The sequence below is a fragment of the Salvelinus alpinus genome, chromosome 12, assembly GCF_045679555.1.
Source record: "Salvelinus alpinus chromosome 12, SLU_Salpinus.1, whole genome shotgun sequence".
NCBI classification, from domain to species: Eukaryota; Metazoa; Chordata; class Actinopteri; order Salmoniformes; family Salmonidae; genus Salvelinus; species Salvelinus alpinus.
The window spans coordinates 41,343,320-41,363,012 of record NC_092097.1 but is presented as its reverse complement, the minus strand read 5'-3'; the positions used below and the strand labels follow the sequence as shown (position 1 = coordinate 41,363,012).

Genomic DNA, 19,693 nt, shown 5'->3' with positions numbered 1-19,693 from the left:
AACAATAGCCAAATTAGCCGCCATGTTGGACTCAACAGAAACCAGAAAATACATGATAAATGTTTCCTTACCTTTGATGAACTTCATTAGAATGCAGTCCTAGGAATCCCAGGTCCACAATAAATGCTTGATTTGTTCGATAATGTCCGTTATTTATGTCCAATTAGCTACTTTCGAATTGTTTACCAAACGCCCTAACCAAAGTCTCAAAGCGCGTCCACTATAACGTGACGAAATGTCCAAAAGTTCCGTTACAGTCAGTAGAAACATGTCAAACGATGTACTGAATCAATCTTTAGAATGTTGTTAACATACATCTTGAATAACGTTCCAACCGGAGAATTACATCGACTTCAATTGACCGATGGAACGGAGCTCCCTCTCACATGAACGCGCCAGTTTAATGCGTGGGCACCTCATGGAAGTGATTATTCATTCCTGTCTCCTTCGGCCCCCCTTCACATTAGAGTCATCAGACAAAGTTCTGTTGACTGTTGACATCTAGTGGAAGCCGTAGGAAGTGAAAACCCATCCATATCTCTCTGTATTTTCAATGAGAGCTTGGTTGAAAATCTGGCACCCCCAGAAAATATCCAAACAGGAAGTGGAACTTCTCAGGTTTTTGCCTGCCATATGAGTTCTGTTATACTCACAGACATAATTCAAACAGTTTTAGAAACTTCAGAGTGTTTTCTATCCAATACTAATAATAATATGCATATATTAGCAACTATGACATAGGAGCAGGCCGTTTACTCTGGGCACCTCTGTGCACCTTTCATCCAAGCTACTCAATACTGCCCCTTCAGCCATAAGAAGTTAAAGTTCCGAACCCTCATTGGTTTTAATGTTGTTAGTAATTTTTATATTGCATTCTTTTGAGCTTAAACAGCGTGCACTGGGGTATTTCGAGTTCTACATATCAAATCAAATCACATTTTATTTGTCACATGCACCAAATACAATAGGTGTAGTAGACCTTACCGTGAAATGCTTACTGACAAGCCCTAACCAACAAAAAAAAGTGAGTTGGAAAATATTAGTTAGTTGGAAAAAAGTGACATGATAAAATAACAGTAACGAGGCTATATACAGGGGCAACCGATACAGAGTCATTGTGCGGAGGTACAGGTTAGTTGAGGTAATTTGTACATGTAGGTAGGGGTGAAGTGACTATGCATGGATAATAAACAGTGAGTAGTAGCAGCGTAAAAAAGGGGGTCAATGCAAATAGCCATATAAGTAGAGAACATTGAACAGAACAAGGCTATGTCAATAACTACATTTTGACATAAATGCAGATAGAACCTAATAGTCCCAAGCTCTTGATTTGACCAAATAACCAGTGAAAAACCCAAACACCGAAACTACTTCTGCTCGCTATACCACGCATCCCATTCCTTCGCGACAGAATCGACAAACAATTAGTCTTGGAATGGTTGCAGGAACCACGCTCACTTTGATTATTTTGTCCCGAAGAAAGTTGTGTAGAACTCTGATAATAACCATCGAGTTGCTGTGTTCATTCAATCATTCTCATCCTTCACCTTTCTTCCATTGCCCTCCAAGAGTGTCTAAATCTCTTCTTCTCTTCAGGGAGAGCGCCTCCAGCAGCCAGGTGTCTGTGAGGAAGAGTTCGTGGTACACAGACGACCCAGAGTACTCCCAGAGGACCTACTCCCCCGTCCACCTCCAGCTGCCTCCAGAGTACCGACAGCATTACCACCAGAAGAGAGGCAGTGCTACCAGCCTGGTGGAGGCGGTGAGGCAGGGAAGGGGAGGGTGGGTGGGTTGGTGTCCAGGGGCCAGTTGCACCAGTCGGTCGTAAGTGTGTCGTAACTACGTCCAACTACGTCCAACGCTCTACGCCGGACCTAAAAATAATACCACCTGGGCATAATCCCTTTTATGAGCTACGCCTGGGTGTAGATTCTACACATTGTAGGGAGCAGGGCCCGCTTCCATAAAACATCTTAAGTGTTTCCCCTAAGGGTTTAGCTTAAGGAATCATTTTACCTTACCTAAGGGAATTGTTTAAGGGCATTGCATCGAGCCCCTCAAATATTTCCTTATCTAAGTGCGTACTTAAGGTGTTTTACTGGCATGTATGGCAAAAGAGTATCTGGTTACCATTGAGACGGCCTGATTCACTGACTAAACCTCTCTTCATTTTGTGAGATAGCAAATTAGAACTTCTACAATCAAGACAGGATAACCAAATTGCTTCAGAAGATAACGTTTTTTGTAGTTACTTTTTTTCAACTTTCTTTCTAGTACGACAAGCTAGCTTCAGAGTAGCTATAGCTAACTAGCCAGCTAGCTTCAAGAAAAATCACATTTTATTTGTCACATATACGTGTTTAGCAGGTGTTATTGCGGGTGTAGCGAAATGCTTGTGCTTCTAGCTCCGACAGTGCAGTAATATCTAACAAATAATATCTAACAGTTTCACAACATATACCCAAAATACACATAAATATAAGTAAGGAATGGATTAAGAATATACATACATATATGTCAGAGCGGCATTGGACTAAGATACAGTGGCATAGTATAGAGTACAGTATATACAGTCGTGGCCAAAAGTTTTGAGAATGACACAAATATACATTTTCACAAAGTCTGCTGCCTCAGTTTGTATGATGGAAATTTGCAGTTACTCCAGAATGTTATGAAGAGTGATCAGATGAATTGGAATGAATTGCAAAGTCCCTCTTTTCCATGCAAATGAACTGAATCCCCAAAAAACATTTCCACTGCATTTCAGCCCTGCCACAAAAGGACCAGCTGACATCATGTCAGTGATTCTCTCGTTAACACAGGTGTGAGTGTTGACGAGAACAAGGCTGGAGATCACTCTGTCATGCTGATTGAGTTCAAATAACAGACTGAAAGCTTCAAAAGAAGGGTGGTGCTTGGAATCATTGTTCTTCCTCTGTCAAACATGGTTACCTGCAAGGAAACACGTGCTGTCATCATTGCTTTGCACAAAAAGGGCTTCACAGGCAAGGATATTGCTGCCAGTAAGATTGCACCTAAATCAACCATTTATCGGATCATCAAGAACTTCAAGTAGAGCGGTTCAATTGTTGTGAAGAAGGCTTCAGGGCGCCCAAGAAAGTCCAGCAAGCGCCAGGACCGTCTCCTAAAGTTGATTCAGCTGCGGGATCGGGGCACCACCAGTGCAGAGCTTGCTCAGGAATGGCAGCAGGCAGGTGTGAGTGGATCTGCACGCACAGTGAGGCGAAGACTTTTGGAGGATGGCCTGGTGTCAAGAAGGGCAGCAAAGAAGCCACTTCTCTCCAGGAAAAACATCAGGGACAGACTGATATTCTGCAAAAGGTACAGGGATTGGACTGCTGAGGACTGGGGTAAAGTCATTTTCTCTGATGAATCCCCTTTCCGATTGTTTGGGGCATCCGGAAAAAAGCATGTCCGGAGAAGACAAGGTGAGCACTACCATCAGTCCTGTGTCATGCCAACAGTAAAGCATCCTCAGACCATTCATGTGTGGGGTTACTTCTCAGCCAAGGGAGTGGGCTCACCCACAATTCTGCCTAAGAACACAGCCATGAATAAAGAATGGTACCAACACATCCTCCGAGAGCAACTTCTCCCAACCATCCAGGAACAGTTTGATGACGAACAATGCCTTTTCCAGCTTGGGGAACAAAACATCAATATTTTGGGTCCATGGCCAGGAAACTCCCCAGACCTTAATCCCATTGAGAACTTGTGGTCAATCCTCAAGAGGCGTGTGGACAAACAAAACCCCACAAATTCTGACAAACTCCAAGCATTGATTATGCAAGAATGGGCTGCCATCAGTCAGGATGTGGCCCAGAAGTTAATTGACAGCATGCCAGGGCAGATTGCAGAGGTCTTGAAAAAGAAGTGTCAATACTGCAAATATTGACTCTTTCCATCAACTTCATGTAATTGTCAATAAAAGCCTTTGACACTTATGAAATGTTTGTAATTATACTTCAGTATTCCATAGTAACATCTGACAAAAATATCTAAAGACACTGAAGCAGCAGACTTTGTGGAAATTAATATTTGTGTCATTCTAAAACAAATTGGGCCACGACTGTACATATGAGATGGGTGATGCAATATTTACACACAATTAAAGTACAGTTTACACATATGAGATGAGTAATGCTAGATACAGAAACATTATTAAAGTGGCTAGTAATCCATTTCTAAAAGTGGCCATTGATTCCTAATCAATGTCTATTGGCAGCCGAATCTGATGTGCTAGAGATGGCTGTTTAGTCTCTCGGTCCCAGCTTTGATGCACCTGTACTGACCTCGCCTTTTGGATGATAGCAGGGTGAACAGGCAGTGGTTCAGGTGGTTGATAACCTTGATGATCTTTTTGGCCTTCCTTTTTGGCATCGGATGCTGTAGGCGTCCAGGAGGGCAGGAAGTTTGCCCCCAGTAATGCGTTGGGCAAACCGCACCACCCTCTGGAGAGCTTTGTGGTTGTGGGTGGTGCAGTTGCCGTACTAGATGGTGATACAGTCTGACAGGATGCTCTCAATTGTGCATCTGTAAAAGTATGTGAGGGTTTTAGGTGATAAGACACATTTCTTTAGCCTCCTGAGGTTGAATAGGCGCTGTTGTGCCTTCTTCACCACACTTTCTGTGTGGGTGGACCATTTCAGTTTGTCAGTGATGTGTACGCCGAGGAACTTGAAGCTTTCCACCTTCTCCACTGCAGTCCCATCGATGTGGATAGCGGGGTGTTCCCTCTGCTGTTTCCTGAAGTCCACCATCATCTCCTTAGTTTTGTTGACGTTGAGTGAGAGGTTATTTTCCTGGCACCACACTCCCAGAGCCCTCACATCCTCCCTGTAGGCTGTCTCATCGTTGTTGTCAATCATTAAGTTTGTCGTCTGCAAACTTAATGATTGAGTTGAAGGCGTGCTTGGCCACGCAGTCATGGGTGAACAGGGAGTACAGGAGGGGGCTGAGCACGCACCCTTGTGGGGCCCCAGTGTTGAGTTTTAGAAGAGGAGAGGAGGTGTTGAAGAGGAGGTGTTGTTTTCTACCTTCACCACCTGGGGGAGACCCGTCAGGAAGTCCAGGACGGGATGGGGTTCAGACCCAGGGCCTCGAGCTTGATGATGAGCTTGGAGGGTACTATGGTGTTGAATGCTGAGCTATAGTCAATGAACAGCATTCTTACATAGGTATGCCTCTTGTCCAGATGGGACAGGGCAGTATGCAGTGTGGTGGCGATTGCATCGTCTATGGATCTATTGGGGCGGTAAGCAAATTGAAGTGGGTCTAGGGTGGCAGGTAAGGTGGAGGTAATATGATCCTTGACTAGTCTCTCAAAGCACTTCATGATGACAGAGGTGAGTACTACGGGGCAATAGTAATTTAGTTCAGTTACCTTTGCTTTCTTAGGTACAGGGACAAGGGTGGCCATCGTGAAGCATGTGGGGATAACAGACTGGGATAGGGAGAGATTGAATATATCTGTAAACACACCAGCCAGCTGGTCTGCGTATGCTCTGAGGACATGGCTAGGGATAGCATCTGGGCCGGCAGCCTTGTGAGGGTTAACACACTTAAATATCTTACTCACGTCGGCCACGGAGAAGGGGAGCCCACAGGCCTTGATAGCGGGCCGCGTCGGTGGAACTGTATTATCCTCAAAGCGAGCAAAGAAGGTGTTCAGCCTGTACGGAAGCAAAACGACAGTGTCTGGTTTTCCTTTTATAATCTGTGATTATCTGTAGACCCTGCCACATACGTCTCGTGTCTAAGCCATTGAACTGGGACTCAACTTTGTCACTATACCGACGTTTAGCTGGCTTGATTGCTTTGCGGACTGAACCGTTTGTATTCGGCCCTATTCCTCGTCACCTTTCCATGGTTAAATGCGGTGGTTCGCGCTTTCTATCCATGGTTTCTGGTTGGGGTAGGTTTTAATAGTCACAGTGGGTACAACATCTCTTATGCACTTCCTGATAAACTCATTCACCGTATGTGTTCACCGTATGTGTCGATATTATTTTCTGAAGCTACTCTGTACATATCCCAGTCCGCGCGATCAAAACAATCTTTAAACGTAGATTCCGATTGGTCAGACCAGCGTTGAATAGTCCTCACCACAGCAGGGGAGGAGCAAGATGGAATCGTGGTCCGATTTGCCAAATGGAGGGCAGGGGAGGGCCTTATATGCATTCTGGAAGGTAGTATAACAATGGTTGAGAGTTTTAGCAGCACGTGTACAACAATCAATATGTTGATAGAATTTCGGGATCCTTTTCCTCAAATTTGCTTTGTTAAAATCCCCAGCTCCAATAAATGCAGCCTCGGGATATGTGGTTTCCAGTTTGCATACAGTCCAGTGATATCCGCTTGGGGGGATATAGACTGCTGTGGCTATTATTGATGAAAATTCTCTCGGGAGAACATTTGATTGTGAGATATTCTAGGTCGGGTGAACAGAAGGACTTGAGTTACTGTATGTTATCACAGTTGCACCATAAGTCGTTAATCATAAAACATATACCTCCACCCTTCTGCTTCCCGGAGAGATGTTTGTTTCTGTCGGCGATATGGCTTTACAGAGCCAGACAGTATATCTCGAGAGAGCCATGTTTCATGGAAGCAGAGTATGTTACAATCCCAGGTGTCTCTCTGAAAAGCAACTCTTGCCTTGAGCTCATCAATTTTATTATCCAGAGATTGGACATTAGCGAGTAAAATACTCGGGAGCGGTGGGTGGTGTGCACGCTACAGGAGTTGCCACAGGTGTTGATGGTTTAAACACTCAGACTCAGATATACAAACTTTGGTGACTAACAGTAATTTAAATGACCCACGTTTACACAATGTGGTCGGTTTTCTCCTGTTGCCACGCAGGTTTTGATATCAGAGGGGCTCGGGAGATACGCCAAGGATCCAAAGTTCGTGGCGGCCACCAAGCACGAGATAGCGGACGCGTGCGAGATGACCATTGACGAGATGGAGAGCGCGGCCAGCCACTTGCTGAACGGCGGTGTGGCGCCGGCGGTTAATGGGGTCAACGTGTACCCCGTCATGAGCGAGCGGGACTACGACCTCCAGGACGCCACGGCCAGTTACAGTGACGAGGAGCCGGAGGTGGAGCTTAGATTACCGTACGAGGAGGACCTGGCAGACGAGATGATCTGCATCACCACTTTATAGCATCGGCTGGAGAATAAACTACTAGAAACTAACTACTAGCTGTATGTACTCTACTTCATATAGACTACAGTACCATCAGTGGAAAACTAAATGAGAAATGCATCTATTGGCTTACGACCAAAAGAAGTGCCTTTTACATGGAAGAGAAAGGCACCTATGAGGAGAGAGAGACACACTTATTCTCTCACTCGCCCTCTGCCAGCCAGGGAATTCACATCACTTCTGTCAATCACAGGACCAGGAGCCAATCCTGGTGCCAGGGAACCATGTTAGTCCCACCCTCCCAGACCGACACTACTGGCGCATAGGAGGCCATGACCATCTGTCATAGGTCACCGTCTGGAGGTGACACTCACAGGTTCATCAACGAGCCAATTGCAGACGAGGACATGGCGTGTCAGTGGAGGAGATGGACCTATTGGCAGAGGCGTGAGGTACCGTGGGCAGGTCGTTAAGGGTGATGACAATCAGATGTAAGATGTCATTCCCTCTGTCACTTTATTAAGATTTTGGCATATCATGCAAGTTTTCAATGCAAGCATAGAAAGGCATATCTCTCCCCACCTAACCCCCCTTAGATGTTTTAGTATAACTTTGATCCCGGAATCATTGACATAAATAATTAAAAGATGGCTGTAGATGGTTCACAACGAACAGATTCTTAGAGAATAACCAGTTTACGTATGCAGGAGATATCAGTCACATTTATAGCATCTTCCAACTGGAGATATACACTTCTGAGACGACTACAGCATGGAATAAATGCACTAGCAGGCAGGTTGTTTTTAATTTGACAATAGCCTGACGATGAATATTTCATAGTAGATATAGTGTAAATGAATTGTATTATATAAACAAAAAGAAAAACTTTGTAAAGAGATGTTCTATATTTTGTAATTGTGTACCATTTCAAAAGAAGATCAGCAATACACACCCTAATGAATCCTATTATGCTACCAGGAAAGAAGATCGCTGGTGTTATTATTTTATTAGGTACAATATTCTGACATTTATTTGCCTTTTCTTTGTTGTTGCTCATATGCATCCTTGACATGTCTGTGAACAGCTTTTTTTAATTGTTTTGTTTTTCGTGTAACAACACAGCTGCACAAGATATGCAAATGTCTTTGTTTTTTTACTTGTTTTATGAGCATAAGAACACTGTATATGTGTTACTCAAACCACACCAACACCAGTACCACAAAGTAAAGTACCCCTTATTAAGAGCATCTTTGTAGGACTTGATGTTAGCTAAGGCTCAAGGAGGCTATTCTACCTTTATAAAGATGTGATACGTAACTTCCGTGTTTGCATATGTTGTGCAGAGGAGGTGCACAGCACAGAAAGGTCAAATGCCTAGTGCATTGACAATGCTGCTTCATTCTCCCATTTTCAAATGAATTCTACAACTTTATTAGTTTCATCTGTCCCAACTGAAATGCCTTCTGCTGCTGAAAGAAAACAATATGATAGACGTGAGATGAACAGAAATCTCCCTGTCGTTCTCAATGCTTTTATTGGGATTTTTCCTCAATATACGACTTGTTGATCACGATTAATGTAAGTTAATTCCACTGATCCTTTCAAACTGAATCTTCCTAATCACTTGGCCTTTATGTTGTTGTGTGCGAGACTTGTGACAGACTGGGCCGGTGTGAGCCAGGACAGACGGGATGCATGGTGGTTGATTGGTGAGGCACGTATTCATCAGGGATGTTGACAGGGCAGATGAGCTCACATGATGAGGCTGCATCTAGCCTGGGTGCCAGTCTGGTTCTGCTCTCTCGCCAACTCCTTACGGAATTGTCAAGCAAAACATGACGATGGAGTAGGCAAAAGCACAAACAGATCTGGGACCAGGCTAGGTATCATCATGGTCTAGGTAGGTCCACGGTCTCCACCATTGTTGTCCTCTTCTGTTGTGTTGTCGTGTCATATTTGTCCCGAAGTGTTTTAGCTGGAGAGAGGCTAAGCAATACTAACCCCCTCACTCTCTCAGCCTCTCTGGCTTCTCTCTGCATACACTATACCTCGTGGTGGTCCAGCATCGTCTGGGGAAAACATATCAGCCTTCCTCTCAACCAACCAGTCTGTTTCCCACAGCCATCTTATCCGTCCAATGAGAAGGGAGTGTTTGTACTACGGCTCATTTTACAAGAAAACTCAACTTTTGTTGATATCAACGCAAGTTGAAAATTGATGCACCACAAAATTACTTTACACTAGCAGACAAAAAATAAAGTACTAAGTTCACTTTTTTTTCAGGCGCTGCCCTGGATAGTTTGAATAAGCACAGATGATGGGTAGGTGATGAGACGTGTGGGATCTGTAATTCATGAGTGTTTGATTTGTAGGTCATGAGTTCGCATTGCGTTCTCAGTCAACCTGAATACTGTCGTGAAAATGTAGGTTATCCACTTTGTGTGCACATTGAAAGGGCTCTTTGAATTGTTTGAGTAAAAAAAAATGTGTTCTGGTCTTTTTGTTGAGAATTATCTTGTGAAAGGACCAATGCGCATTCCAGGCACGTTATACTATTCGTAGCAATTACTGATAAACTGAAAATATGCATTATTTTGTAAACACTTTTAAAAAGGTTGTGTTAAACTAAAGATAAAACAAACATACTTTTACCTCATGTCAGGGATTCCTGAAAAAAGAAAAGAGAAAATGATTTGGTTCATTCTATACCAATGGTATTTCAATATTAGCACATAGCTGTTTGTCTTTGCACAAGTAACTGTATAGTGCTATTGTTTCTCCTTTTTCTATACACATTTTTGTGAATTAAGGTGAGACAATTTTGTACTTTTTTGTGACTGTGTGTATGGTTTAGTGAAATCTATATTTGTCATTTACACCTCACCTTTCAATGCTGGGACAGAAAGAATCTGAAAAAAAATAAAGAAAAAAATATACATTTTCAAGGTGCACTGTTCCTCTGTTGGCGGGTTAAAAAAAGATAAATCCAATGGTAATATACCAGTTTACAGAGAAACCCTTGTTGATTTAAACATTTTGATTCGTTTTCATTCTATTATTATAGTTATTATGATTACTATTACTACTATTACTGTTATTAAATATGTATTAAAATCGAAGATAATGTAAAATATGTACAAACATATGGAAAGACCCATGGTAATGTTCTCTACTTGAAAGTCCTTATATTTTCTCTGTAATGTTTTTATTCAGTAAACATGATTTCTCTTAGTAGCAAATGCTTTATTATGACCCTCTATGTTTTGTATCAATTCATTTTTCCCCCATTTTTTTTTTGCCTTGAATTCATTTTAATCAATAATGATATTTTATTTTCTAATGATTATTACTGAATAAACTTACACTGAAATTCTACACTGTATGTTCATTATTTGTGCTTTGTTTATAGATAAGCCATGCATTATGTATTGAACAGCATTTTCATAGTATTTTATATTTACCATAAAGTAACGATAGATTCCACAGTTAATATACATTCTGTAACATACTGTACGTAACATACCAGTTTTAAACTTCCTGTCTCTCATCCCATTCTGGATGTGGTATTAAAACCATACTCTGTAAAGTTTTTTTGGTTATGACAAGGTAAGAAAGTCATATAAATCTCCTTATTAAGGTATTAATAAGTCATATTCTTACAAACTAAGAGGTATATTTAATGAATGTATTAAAAAAGGCATAGAATATGAGTGACACTTTATTGGTGCTGCTGGTGCCATCAGTGGATTTATCTAAATGCCTGTATGGATCAACTGGGGGAGACTCTGTTGTTGATGGTTGCCACAGTGGTCTGCATCTCTGACCCCTCCTCCTCAGATGGCCATGGGTCCCTCCCACACAGCAGGAAGGGCACTGCATATCTCCGGAACTGGACAAGACACAACACCATCATCACACACTGTTACTGTGTCAGGCATTTTGTTGTATATCAAATGGCTTCAATGTTTAAAATAACTGTTCATGGTAAACAGCGGCTGTTCAATCGCAAAACTGTATGAGATTAAGTCGCAGTGAAACAATGTTCTACCACAGGACCTGAGCTAATGGTGACTGAAATTACTTTCAAATTTTTCTCCACTAGATGGAGTCTTTGGACTGCTAACGAGTGTCTGGTTTGTGGCAAGGCGCATTGCAGTGATCATTCTACAGATTAGTGTCTAACTTAATCTCCTATCACATTTATAGGCTTATTTTCATCCTTGACATTTTTTGCTTACTATATCTGATCTTGTTTTCAATACAAAACAAAGTGTTTAATTGACTGGTTTGCTGACGTCACGAAAACGATGCGCACATTTCAAAGGGGCATAAGGGCATGTCTTGTTATGGTTCTGAATGGCCAGATAGCTAGCAACAAAGAAACTGACATGGTGTGAATCGTAAGTGGCACGTTTCAGTTGGTTTGAGCTTGTTCTTGATACCATGTCTTGTTTTGAGGTGTTTTGACTGATGTCACGTCTATGCTAATATGGAAAAATGTGTGTTGGTTTTGTTGCTAAATAACCAACCCATCTATACACATGTGTAGATGAATAGAAGATGTACTGTATGTACAGTAGCAGTCAAAAGTTTGGACACACCTACTCATTCAAGTGTTTTTCTTTATTTGTACTATTTTATACATTTTAGAATAATAGTGAAGACATCAAAACTATGAAGTAATACATATGGAATCATGTAGTAACCAGAGTTAAACAAATCAAAATATATTTTAGATTTGAGATTCTTTAAAGTAGCCACCCTTTGCCTTGATGACTGCTTTGCACACTCTTGGCATTCTGTCAACCACCTTTATGAGGTAGTCACCTGGAATGCATTTCAATTAACAGGTGTGCCTTGTTAAAAATTGCAGGACAAATAAATGCTTCACAGACACATCTCAACATCAACTGTTCAGAGAAGACTGCATGAATTAGGCATTCATGGTCGAATTGCTGCAAAGTAACCACTACTATAGGACAACAATAAATAGAAGAGACTTGCTTGGGCCAAGAAACTTGAGCAATGGACATTAGACCGGTGGAAATCTGTCTTTGGTCTGATGAGTTCAAATTTGAGATTTTTGGTTCCAACCGCCGTGTCTTTGTGAGACGCAGAGTAGATGATCTCAGATGATCTCCGCATGTGTGGTTCCCACCATGAAGCATGGAGGAGGGGGTGTGATGGTGTGGGGGTGCTTTGCTGGTGACACTGTGATTTATTTAGAATTCAAGGCACACTTAACCAGCATGGATACCACAGCATTCTGCAGTGATATTCCAGCCCATCTTGTTTGCGCTTAGTGGGACAATCATTTGTTTTTCAACAGGACAATGACCCAACACACCTCCAGGCTGTGTAAGGGCTATTTGACCAAGAAGGAGAGTGATGGAGTTATGCATCAGATGACTTGGCCACAATCACCTGACCTCAACCCAATTGAGATGGTTTGGGATGAGTTGAACCGCAGCATGAAGGAAAAGGAGCCAACAAGGGCTCAGCATATGTGGGAACTCCTTCAAGACTGTTGGGAATGCATTCCAGGTGAAGCTGGTTGAGAGAATGCCAAGAGTGTGCAAAGCTGTCATCAAGGCAAAGGGTGACTACTTTGAAGAATATAAAATCCCAAATATCTTTTGATTTGTAAAATCTTTTGGGTTACTACATGATTCCATATGGGTTTCGGGATTCTTCCGATGGCATTGAAGAGTACACCACATCAGTCACTGGCTGGCTTTATCAATAAGTGCATCTATGATGTTGTCCCCACAGTGACTGTACATGCATGCGCTGACCAACTGGCAAGTGTCTTCACTGACATTTTCAACCTCTCCCTCTCCCTCTCCGTCTGTAATACCAACATGTTTCAAGCAGACCACCATAGTCCCTGTGCCCAAGAACACTAAGGTAACTTGCCTAAATGACTACCGACCTGTAGCACTCACATCTGTAGCCATGAAGTGCTTTGAAAGGCTGATCATGGCTCACATCAGCACCATTATCCCAGAAACTCTAGACCCACTCAATTTGCATAACGCCCCAACAGATCCACATATGATTAAATCTCTATTGCACTCCACACTGCCCTTTCCCACCTTGAGAAAAGGAACACCTATGTGAGAATGCTATTCATTGACAACAGTCCAGCGTTCAAAGCTCATCACTAAGCTAAGGACCCTGGGACTAAAAACCTCCCTCTGCAACTGGATCCTGGACTTCCTGACAGGCTGCCCCCAGATGGTAAGGGTATGTAACAACACAACTGCCACACTGATCACGGGGGCCCCTCAGGGGTGTGTGCTCAGTCCCCTCCTGTACTCCCTGTTCACTCATGACTGCATGGCCAGGCACGACTCCAACACCATCATTAAGTTTGCTGATGACACAACAGTGGTTGGCCAGATCACGAACAACGATGAGACAGCCTATAGGAAGGAGGTCATAGACCTGGCCGTGTGGTGCCAGGACAACAACCTCTCCTTCAACTTGATCAAGACAAAGGAGATGATTGTGGACTACAGGAAAAGGAGGACCGAGCAAACCCCCATTCTCATCGACGGGGAGCAGGTTGAGAGCTTCAAGTTCCTTGGTGTCCACAGCACCAAAAAACTAACATGGTCCAAGCACACCAAGACAGTCGTGAAGAGGGCACGACAAAACCTATTCCCCCTCAGGAGAGTGAAAAGATTTGGCATGAGTCCTCAGATCCTCAAAAAGTTATACAGCTGCACCATCGAGAGCATCCTGACTGGTTGCATCACTGACTGGTATGGCAACTGCTTGGCCCATGACCGTAAGGCCCAGTACATCACTGGGGCTAAGCTTCCTGCGATCCAGGACCTCTATACCAGGCTGTCAGAGGAAGGCTCTAAAAATGATCAAAGACTCCAGCCACCCTAGTCATAGACTGTTCTCTCTGCTACCGCACAGCAAGCGGTACCGGAGCGCCAAGTCTAGGTCCAAGAGGCTTCTCAACAGCTTCTAACCCCAAGCCATAAGACTCCTGAATAGCTAATCAAATGTCTAGGCTCTTTGCATTTCCCCCCACCTCTTTTAGGCTGCTGCTATTCTCTGTTTATTATCTATGCATAGTCACTTTAACTCTACCTACAGGTACAGTACATATTACCTCGACTAACCGGTGCCCCCGCACATTGACTCTGTACCGGTAACCACTGTATATAGCCTCGCTATTGTTATTTTACTGCTGCTCTTAATTATTTGTTACTTTCATGTCTTATTTTTTACTTGTCTCTTTTTTACTTAATAAATCCTCTACGGGATTGGTGTCCCCCCCCGCGGGACGGTTGAGCTAACGTAGGCTAATGTGATTAGCATGAGGTTGTAAGTGACTAAACAAATTCTCAGGACATAGACATATCTGATATGGGCAGAAAGCTTCAAATATTTTTTATGTAACTGCACTGTCCAACTTACATGAACTATTACAGTGAAATAATGCCATGCTATTGTTTGAGGAGAGTGCACAATTATGAACTTGAAAATGTATTAATAAACCAATTAGGCACCTTTGGGCAGTCTTGATACAACATTTTGAGCAGATATGCAATGGTTCATTGGGTCAGTCTAAAACCTTGCACATACACTGCTGCCATCTAGTGGCCAAAATCCAAATTGCGCTTGGGCTGGAATAATACATTATGGCCTTTCTCTTGCATTTCAAAGATGATGCGCATATTTTTTTCTTTGTATTATTTTTTTCAGATCTAATGTGTTATATTCTCCTACATTCATTTCCACAAACTTCAAAGTGTTTCCTTTCAAATGGTATCAAGAATATGCATATCCTATTTTTTTAAAGATCCTTAAGAGTTTTTTTAACACGTATTTTTCTTAAAACTGCATTTCTGGTTAAGGGCTTGTAAGTAAGCATTTCACTGTGAGGTCTACACTTGTTGTATTCGGCGCATGTGACAAATCAAATTTTATTTTATTTTATTTTGGGATTTCATAGTTTATGTCTTCACTATTATTCTACAATGTATAAAATAGTCAAAATAAAGAAAAACCCTTGAATGAGTAGGTGTCCAAACTTTTGACTTATACTCTATGTGTACATGTTTCTTAATGTAGAGGTAGATTTATAAGTATTCCTGTTTGTTCATGTAGAGGTAGATTTATAAGTATTCCTGTTTGTTCATGTAGAGGTAGATTTATATAATATGTGTACCTGTTTGTTCATGTAGAGGTAGATTTATAAGTATTCCTGTTTGTTCATGTAGAGGTAGATTTATAAGTATTCCTGTTTGTTCATGTAGAGGTAGATTTATAAGTATTCCTGTTTGTTCATGTAGAGGTAGATTTATAAGTATTCCTGTTTGTTCATGTAGAGGTAGATTTATAAGTATTCCTGTTTGTTCATGTAGAGGTAGATTTATAAGTATTCCTGTTTGTTCATGTAGAGGTAGATTTATAAGTATTCCTGTTTGTTCATGTAGAGGTAGATTTATAAGTATTCCTGTTTGTTCATGTAGAGGTAGATTTATAAGTATTCCTGTTTGTTCATGTAGAGGTAGATTTATAAGTATTCCTGTTTGTTCATGTAGAGGTAGATTTATACAATATGTGTACCTGTTTGTTCATGTAGAGGTAGATTTATACAGTATGTGTACCTGTTTGTTCATGTAGAGGTAGATTTATACAATATGTGTACCTGTTTGTTCATGTAGAGGTAGATTTATACAGTATGTGTACCTGTTTGTTCATGTAGAGGTAGATTTATACAGTATGTGTACCTGTTTGTTCATGTAGAGGTAGATTTATACAGTATGTGTACCTGTTTGTTCATGTAAAAGTAGATTTATACAGTATGTGTACCTGTTTGTTCATGTAGAGGTAGATTTATAAGTATACCTGTTTGTTCATATAGAGGTAGATGAGAGGGTTGTACACGGTGCTGCTCTTGGCCAGGTAGACTGGCACGGTGCCCAGCAAAGGGCTGATGTGGGCATCAGGGTGGGAGACCACCACGAGGGCCAGGGTAGCATAGGGCAGCCAGCTGATCAGGAAAGTAACCACCATCAGAACCACCATGCGGGCCACCTTAGCCTCCGCCTTGGCTGCTGCACCCCCTTCTATACAGCCCATTGCAGAGACCTGCAGCAACAACAACAACAACACAGCCAGGTTGTGTTATATAGATAATACAGTATGTAAGGCTTGCTGAATGCATGGCACAGACAATATGTGGTCATACAGAGAGTATGTCTTGGGCTAGGAGTTTTTCCTCACCATATAACCTGACCAAGAACAACTCCAACCTACAGGCTGACTTTTTCCGGTTCAGGTCTTGAGATCAGGAAAAACTCCTGATTGGCCCTAATTATTACGCACACTACCAAACTGGCACAGACACTGTCTGAGCAGACACACCTTTAGGGCCGTGCATGTAAACTACACATTGAGTGGACCTACCTGTCTTAAGGTGTAAATGAGTTTAGAGTAAGAGGCCACGATGATGAGGAAGGGCACGGCGAAACACAGCAGGAAGTAGCACAGGATATATGACACATTATTGGGGTCCCGGTTGTGCCAGTCCGGGGCACACGACGTCCCCACACCCTCCAGCTCGTACCTGTAAGGGAAGTGAAGTTTAGTCATGGTTTACTATTATAATCTGCGTGGTCTCATTACATGATACGTCATCAGTACATAGCAGTGTGGCGGATTAATCTGATGTCATTACAGTACCTTCCCCAGCCGAATAGGGGCGGGGTGTTCCAGATGAGAGACCAAACCCATGACAAGGCCACACCCCCAACCGCATGCTTTGTCTGGAAAGAGATTGGTCCTAGCGGCTTGCTCACCACAAACATCCTCTCTATGGCAATCAGAGCTACCGTGCACAGTGACGTGATACCTGCAGTACACCCCAGCCAGACAGTACAGTACAGCAGTCATACAGTGCTCCACAGGGCCTCATCGTAAAGGTATTTTGCTAATTATATTGTTGTTGTAATTAAAGGTACAGTAATTACAGATAGTGTTGCCTGAAGATTGCAACGACTGATTAGTATGACAGAATCATTACGAGAACTCATTTTAATTGATTCAGAATTTGTTTAATTACGTGTTTGATTCAAAATAATGATTCAGCTAGATGGCCATAAGAAAATAATTCAATTGAAACAAAATCAACATGGTTCCATATGATAAAATATGTTTAAAAAAAGTAAACAATACAATCGTACTTTTTGAAGCAAATATAGACTTTTAATACAGTACATGTATTTTCAAATGTACACTTTACAGTAAGGCCATATTTGTAGAGAAGGAATGAATGTCATCAATGTCTATGTGTATGAAAAACTTACAAAGTATATCCAAAAGACGGTTCTGGGAGCCACTCACCAAACAGAGCCACAGAGAATCCCTCTATGACACAGCCGGTCCGTCCCAGGGAGAAGTACCCCAGAGCGTTGTTGACCACAGACAGAACCCCACCAGTCAGCGCTGTCCCCAGGTCAGCTACGGCCATGTTGACCAGGGCGTAGTTCAGAGGTTGCCTCAGCTGCTTGTTCATCAGCGACACCACGATCACCGTGGAGTTCAACACGATGGCCGGTACGGTGAACATAGCCATGACGATGGAGAGGGTGATGAAGCCGGCTCGGGGTAGGAGCGCCTCGCCCTCGGGGGACGGTCCCAGGTAGGACGAAGCGTTGGGGAGAGAGGCTGGCAGCTGCATCATAGATATAGAACGACAACAACCACACAGGCTCTCACTCTTGGAGGTGGTAAGAACCCCCACACCACTCTGACGGCAGCGAAAGGGTGCACAGACTGAGACACAGAGTGGAATATCTGAGATTAGGTGTTCTAAGTCGTGTGATGTAAAGTCCCACAAATCCAGACTTAACAAAGACTAATTCCCTCGGGTGGTGATCCTTGATCACAATTTACACCTGATTGTAGAGGCGCCAGAACAAGTTGTCTCTCACCAATTGCAAGTGCCCTCACAGGAATATGTGTTAAACTACTCCAGTCAAGGTGATAGGAATTTTAAACTTCCCAGGATCCCTTTTCATTCCCTGACATCCCTGGCGAAAATCAGTGTCACTCCAGAGAGGGGCTTTCTGGGAAATGTCTGACTACCTAAGCTTTTTTGCTGTCACACACATGGACATACACAAACTCTCACACACACACTAACACATGCACACACACTAACTCGCTCTCTCACACACACATGGACACACACAGGGTCAGTGAAAGTTGAAAGTGTCAGCCTCTGACTAATAGGTGTGTGAGAGAGGGGCATTCCAGGTCACTATCCTCTCCTGATTGATCTGACCTGTCCAGACTTCCTTATTTTAAATTACCATGGACCTACAACAAAGCTGTGTGTGTGTGTGCACGCGCTTGCGTGCGTGAGGGGGTCAACGAGTCAAGTATCATTAAATACAATTACTATTCAGTGTATTTACTTACTGTAATAATTTTCATAAGATAATGCTACTTTTTTCAATTACTGTTTTGATTCTGTTGTCTTATGATAATATTGGACGCTCATTTGAATACAGATGAAGAGAATGTTCTTTCCCATTTCAGCCTCCTCCATTCTATTATGTGTTGTTGTGGCTCAATTTTGCTTATCCAGGTTATTTCTTAACTGCAGTAATACCGCCACGTAATGGATTAAATAAACCATTATAAAAATAAACACTGTGTTGTGCTGGTCCTGGCTGGTACACTGTGTTAGCAGCTGCTATATTTAGTCACTGGCCTCCTCTTGTTCTAAACAAGTTTTTATCAAGTCGGAGGAATCCCCACAGAGATCCTATGAATTACAATTTAAAATAGTTACAGTATATATGTAATTATATGGGAATCCCCCTCCTTTCTCCTGACTACTGTATATACAGTAGTGGCCAAAGGTTTTGAGAATGACACAAATATTAATTTCCACAGTTTGCTGCTTCAGTGTCTTTAGATATTTTTGTCAGATGTTACTATGGAAAACTGAAGTTTAAATACAACCATTTCATACGTGTCAAAGGCTTTTATTGACAATTACATGAAGTTGATGCAAAGAGTCAATATTTGCAGTGTTGACACTTCTTTTTCAAGACCTCTGCAATCTGCCCTGGCATGCTGTCAATTAACTTCTGGACCACATCTTGACTGATGGCAGCCCCTTCTTGCATAATCAATGCTTGGAGTTTGTCAGAATTTGTGGGGTTTTGTTTGTCCACCCGCCTCTTGAGGATTGACCACAAGTTCTCAATGGGATTAAGGTCTGGGGAGTTTCTTGGCCATGGACCCAAAATATTGATGTTTTGTTCCCCAAGCCACTTAATTATCACTTTTGCCTATCCCTTTTGCCTTATGGCAACGTGCTCCATCATGCTGGAAAAGGCATTGTTCGTCACCAAATTGTTCCTGGATGGTTGGGAGAAGTTGCTCTCGGAGGATGTGTTGGTACCATTCTTTTTTTTATTTTTTTTATTTTATTTTTTTACCCCCTTTTCTCCCCAATTTTCGTGGTATCCAATTGCTA

The 19,693-nt window shown here is 42.3% G+C and overlaps 2 protein-coding genes across 7 annotated transcripts in view; one reads left to right on the top strand and one right to left on the bottom strand.

Annotated features, from left to right (window-relative positions):
- Positions 1-10,548, top strand: part of LOC139536141 (voltage-dependent L-type calcium channel subunit alpha-1D-like) — a 128,356-nt gene extending 117,808 nt beyond the window's left edge. For all 6 annotated transcript variants that reach the window (XM_071336364.1, XM_071336366.1, XM_071336368.1 and 3 more), the window contains 2 exons: positions 1,597-1,762; positions 6,886-10,548. In XM_071336364.1, coding sequence (XP_071192465.1) covers positions 1,597-1,762; positions 6,886-7,191 — 472 coding nt within the window. In that variant the 3' untranslated portion in view covers positions 7,192-10,548. The remainder of the gene's footprint in view (positions 1-1,596; positions 1,763-6,885) is intronic.
- A 145-nt stretch (positions 10,549-10,693) lies between these two features.
- Positions 10,694-18,008, bottom strand: LOC139536144 (parapinopsin-like). Its single transcript, XM_071336374.1, has 5 exons — positions 17,545-18,008; positions 16,885-17,053; positions 16,609-16,768; positions 16,048-16,290; positions 10,694-11,062 (listed from the first exon to the last, which is right to left on the bottom strand). The coding sequence occupies exons 1-5, from the start codon at positions 17,882-17,884 to the stop codon at positions 10,943-10,945; spliced, it is 1,032 nt and encodes a 343-aa protein (XP_071192475.1). The 5' UTR covers positions 17,885-18,008; the 3' UTR covers positions 10,694-10,942.
- Between the last annotated feature and the right edge of the window lie 1,685 nt (positions 18,009-19,693).